At 12.4% G+C, this 4,935-nt stretch overlaps 1 protein-coding gene across 1 annotated transcript, besides 20 other annotated features; it reads right to left on the bottom strand. All coding sequences in view use genetic code 6, as the record gives it.

Annotated features, from left to right (window-relative positions):
* Window positions 1-69: 69 nt before the first annotated feature.
* Window positions 70-153: a microsatellite.
* Window positions 116-195: a microsatellite.
* Window positions 152-195: a microsatellite.
* A 162-nt stretch (window positions 196-357) lies between these two features.
* Window positions 358-424: a microsatellite.
* Window positions 425-497: 73 nt separating this feature from the next.
* Window positions 498-538: a microsatellite.
* Window positions 539-701: 163 nt separating this feature from the next.
* Window positions 702-752: a microsatellite.
* A 205-nt stretch (window positions 753-957) lies between these two features.
* Window positions 958-991: a microsatellite.
* A 598-nt stretch (window positions 992-1,589) lies between these two features.
* Window positions 1,590-1,627: a microsatellite.
* Window positions 1,590-1,657: a microsatellite.
* Window positions 1,658-1,718: 61 nt separating this feature from the next.
* Window positions 1,719-1,748: a microsatellite.
* Window positions 1,749-1,837: 89 nt separating this feature from the next.
* Window positions 1,838-1,995: a microsatellite.
* Window positions 1,851-1,978: a microsatellite.
* Window positions 1,897-1,955: a microsatellite.
* Window positions 1,899-2,001: a microsatellite.
* Window positions 2,002-2,041: 40 nt separating this feature from the next.
* Window positions 2,042-2,073: a microsatellite.
* A 3-nt stretch (window positions 2,074-2,076) lies between these two features.
* Window positions 2,077-2,123: a microsatellite.
* Window positions 2,124-2,177: 54 nt separating this feature from the next.
* IMG5_094010 (leishmanolysin family protein, putative) lies at window positions 2,178-3,615 on the bottom strand (the record flags this gene model as incomplete). The annotated part of the gene is made up of 1 exon (XM_004035604.1): window positions 2,178-3,615. A coding segment is annotated over one exon (1,438 nt), but the record flags the coding sequence as incomplete, so codon positions are not given.
* Window positions 3,616-3,698: 83 nt separating this feature from the next.
* Window positions 3,699-3,736: a microsatellite.
* Window positions 3,737-3,975: 239 nt separating this feature from the next.
* Window positions 3,976-4,009: a microsatellite.
* A 174-nt stretch (window positions 4,010-4,183) lies between these two features.
* Window positions 4,184-4,247: a microsatellite.
* Window positions 4,248-4,250: 3 nt separating this feature from the next.
* Window positions 4,251-4,288: a microsatellite.
* Between the last annotated feature and the right edge of the window lie 647 nt (window positions 4,289-4,935).

The raw sequence follows: 4,935 nt of genomic DNA, 5'->3' as shown, positions 1-4,935 counted from the left end.
AAAGTAATTAATATTAAATATAAATTAAAATTTGAGAACATTATTAACATAATATTAAAAAGAAAAAAGAAAAAATACAAAATAAATATAAAAATATATATATATAGTATAAAAAATAATAATAAATAAAAATTTAAATATAAATATAAAAAAAATATATTAATTAATAATAAAAAATATTTAATATAATTATAATATTTAAAATATGTAAAAATAGAAATATAAATAATATATTAGAAAATTAATATTTAAAAATAAAATTAAATGAATGAGTAAAATTAAAAAAATATTAAATATTTTTAGTAGTTATCAAATTAATATATAAATAATATATATAAAAAAATACATATTAATAAAATATATATATGATTATCTATATATATAATATATATATATATATATATATATATATATATATATATATTATGTTTTATTATTTATTTTTATTTATAATTAATATTTAATTAATATATTTCTCTATTTCTCTAAATATATATAATTTAATATATATATAATAACAATTTAATTTTTATAAATATTTAGTTTATTATTACCTTAATTTGAATCCCTTAATAAATTATTTTTATGACAATAATCATTTTTTAAAAAAATTATATTTATTAATTTATATTTTAGGTTATATTTTTAATTTTATATACTATAAATTTTATTAAATATATAATTATCCTTTAAAATAATTTATTTATATAAATATTTTTTAATTTATAATTTTATTATAATTTATATAAATAATTACTTTAAAATGTTATTAATTATCAATATAAAGAATATTTTATAATTATAATTATTTATTTTTATATATTTCTTTTAGATTTAAATATAAAAAAAATATAAATTATAATAATATTTTAATTTCAACATAAATTTTTAATATATAATCTATTAAAAAACAATTTTTTGCTTTAAAAAATAAGATTTATTATAATATAAATCAAATTATATTTATTTTTAATTTATATATAATTTTAATATTTAATTTATAAAAAAAAAAAAAATGATATTTTGTTAATAATTTCTAATAATATTAATTTAATAAATTTTATGTATTTTATAATTTGTTATCTAAAATAAAGAAACTTTCTACGAATTATAAATGATTAAAATGATTCTTATATATTTATAATAACAAAATAAAAAATAGTAATATTTAAAACTAAGCCATATATAATAAATATTATTTATATTTTCTAATTATTTTAAATAAGATATTTATTTATATAAACAACAAATAATTGAATTAATAAATAGATTCAAATAAATAAAAATAATTTAAAATATATTAAATGCATTCATAATTTATATTATTAGTTTTTTATAATAAAAAAATTAAAAATTTATAAATAAATCTTGAAAATATAAAATAAAGATGATACTATTATACCATATTAATACCAAAAATATTTATAACATATTGAATTACTAACAATAAATTATTATAAAAATTATAAAAAAATAAATAAATTATATTATAAATTATTTTTTTATAAGTTGTATTAGAATAAATAGTATTTTCTACTAAATTTAACTATATTATAAAAAAATTATTAAAGATAAATTAAAATGGTTTTATAAAAAAATTGATAAAAATAATGTGATAAAAATAATTAAAAAAAATGGATTTAATAATTAAAAAATATAGAAAATAGTAATAAATTACAAAAAAAAAATTAGTTAAAATATTTTGTTGCTAATTATATAATATAAAAATTAAAAATAAAAAAATTAAATATGTAAAATAAATAAAAAAAGAAAATTGTACTAAATAAAATTAAGCAAAATTATAGTAATAATGATTTTATAAAAATGTAAAGAATTGAAAAATAAAATAAAATATATATTTAAAAAATATATTTAAAAAGAATTAGAAATAAAAAAAAATATATAATAAAAATATTATATTAATATATTTATATAAAAATAATATATATAAATATAATATATATATATATAAATATATTTATATATATATATATATTTATAGATTTATTATAAATTTTTGTTATATTTAATTATTAAGATTATTTTTTTTTTATTAATTTTTTTTTTTTAATTCGTTAAATAAAAATTTATAAATAATATAATTTATAAAAAAATTATAAATATTTATTTTACTACAATTATTATAAATATTCATTTTTTTGTAATAGGTGTATTACTTGAACAATCTTATCCGAAGAATCCTTTAGCGCAAACACATTTATTTTTTATGCAATATCCGTTAGTACTACAGAAATTAGGACATATTTTTTTAAACTTACAAAATTCTTGTATATTTTCCGGACATTATACAAATCCACTATAATTTTCTACTGTTTTTTATTCTGAATTTTTATTACAAACGAGTTTTACTGATTCTATATATATATTTACTTATTATCCATTAGCACTACATTCATATTTATAGCATTGACCCTTAATTATGTTTCTTTATTTATATCCTTTAGCCAATAAGCTTCCGTTGAAACATCTCGAATCAGTACCAAATTTATTTCCATTTGATTTTGTAATTTTGCTATCGTTAAATGGACTGTTTACATCAAAGCATTTTGCATTGTCGTAGACAAATAAATTATTGCAATTAGAATTATTATATAAACCAGTTTTACATTCAGCAAATCCATAATGGTGAAAATCACATAATGCAGCTTCATTTTTAGGATCACAATATTCTCTTAATTTAATATCACATTTACCCATGACGTATTCACACCCTTTTCCTTTTCCATAAAACATTTATTCTTCCATTTAAGCGTTTATTTATTGATAGTAGCCTGTATCTCTTAGAAGATTAATTGTAAAACCACTAAAATAGGCTTAAGTAGATATTACAGATGCATTCATATATTCGTTTTGGAGGATTGAGTTTTGCCAATGAGATTTTTCAGAATCTTTGCCTCCTATATTTTAAAGAGGCATTCCGACTAATGTAGGACATCCGAAATAATCTTGAGCAAACTTCAAAACATTAGGAGTTTATAAGAATAAAGTATCAATTCCATTTATTTATTTTGTAATAGTAGGATTAGTATAAGGTTTTCCCTTAGAATTTACCCAATTAGGTATATCAAGGTCGCTAAAACCTAATATATGAGTTATTTCATGGATAACTATTTCAACTAAATCTTCAAATTAAATATTATAATCTTTATCGAAATTTGTTTATATTTAACTTAAATTGAAGTTAATTAAACCATGAGTAGGCCCAATACCTTTCACAAATTAGCACAAGTATGCAAAGGCTTAATATTCTTAATTGGGATCATTATTGTATGATATATATAAATGTAAATCAGAATTTTTTGCTTTAGTTTTGTCATTTTAAGGCACATCAACTAATAAGCATTTAGAACTTTTATATTTCATATATTATTCAGATTTAGGAACTATTTTTATTAAACGAGAAAAATATTCAATTGCCAATTTTAAGGCTTTCTCACAGATATCAACAAATTTTTAAAAAGATTAAGGTAATTTATTGAAATAAGACATGTCATAGGTTATTATCATATCACGCGAATTTTTTTTAAGCAAATTACGTAGATCTAAAGATTCGATATCAGGTGTAATTTACTCTTATTTGAATAATTTTTTCATTTAATCGTGAACACATTAGTGTTTTAGGACTTTTAGATTAAAAATATATGTTATTAATAAAAAGGTTATTATGAGTTTTTTCATTTTTTTTTTGTTGGATTTTTTTTTTTGTCTATTTTTTATTAAATATTTATATATTATTTAATATTTTTTAATTTAGAGTTTTTATTTAAAAAATAAATACTAAAAATATCATTATAAATATAAAAAAATATTTTACAATGAATAATGATAATAATATTTAATAAAATTGATAATTATTAAATAGTATATAATTATTAAAATTATTAAAATATAATAATATTAGATTTATTTAATTTTAGATTTAAAATTTTTAATAAATTATTTTAATTAATTAAGATATAAATATATAAATAAATAAATATATAAATATTTTATATTATTTATATAAAAATAAATTTTTTATTTAAAAAGTGACTAAAATAAAATTTTATTAATTTATAAAAGAAAATAAAAAAAGATTAAATCTTATTTTTGTAAAAGTAAATTGTAAGAATAAATTAAGTTTATACTATTTAATATAAATAATACTAATAATATACTGAATTATATATATATATATATATATATATATATATATATATATATAAATATATTAAATATATATATATTCATTTATTATTATAAATATTTTTTTAAATTATAAATATTTATATCTTCTTTTATTATATTTTTAAATACTTATAAAATTAAAATATAAATTAATATATTTATAAATAAAAAAAAAAAATTATTTATAATTATACTAATTTTTTATATTATTAGAAAAATGATAAAAAATAATTGATAATTTTTTTTTTAAAAAAAATATATATATAAATAAATACATATATTATTTTTATTAAAAAATAAAATTCTAATCAAAGAGATAATTTTAATTATAATTATTTTGTTTTTAAATATTAATAAAAATTTTTATTTTTATAAAAAAATAATATAAAAAAAAAAATATATGCAAAGTCTTTAATAACAAAAACATATTTAATATATAAAAAAAGTATATTTAAAATTAAAGTTTGTATTTAAAAAATATTAATATTTATAAAAAATATAAATAGTTAAATAAATTATATTTATATTGTTTTTTTAAATAAAAAAAAGAAATAAAAAATATTTATAAGAAAAATAAAATTATCAAATAATAATAATTAAATTATAAATTAAAAAAAAATAATATATATATTATATTTTAAAAAATTGTTATAAAAAAAAAAATATAGAAGAAAAAAAAAACATAGTTTTTAATATTTATATATAAAAATATTAATTAAGAAATAATAAAAAAAAAATAATAAAAAT

Source organism: Ichthyophthirius multifiliis (genome assembly GCF_000220395.1).
Source record: "Ichthyophthirius multifiliis unplaced genomic scaffold scaff_1120509250759, whole genome shotgun sequence".
NCBI classification, from domain to species: Eukaryota; Ciliophora; class Oligohymenophorea; order Hymenostomatida; genus Ichthyophthirius; species Ichthyophthirius multifiliis.
The sequence above is the reverse complement of the archived record's forward strand: the minus strand, read 5'-3'. Positions and strand labels throughout refer to the sequence as shown.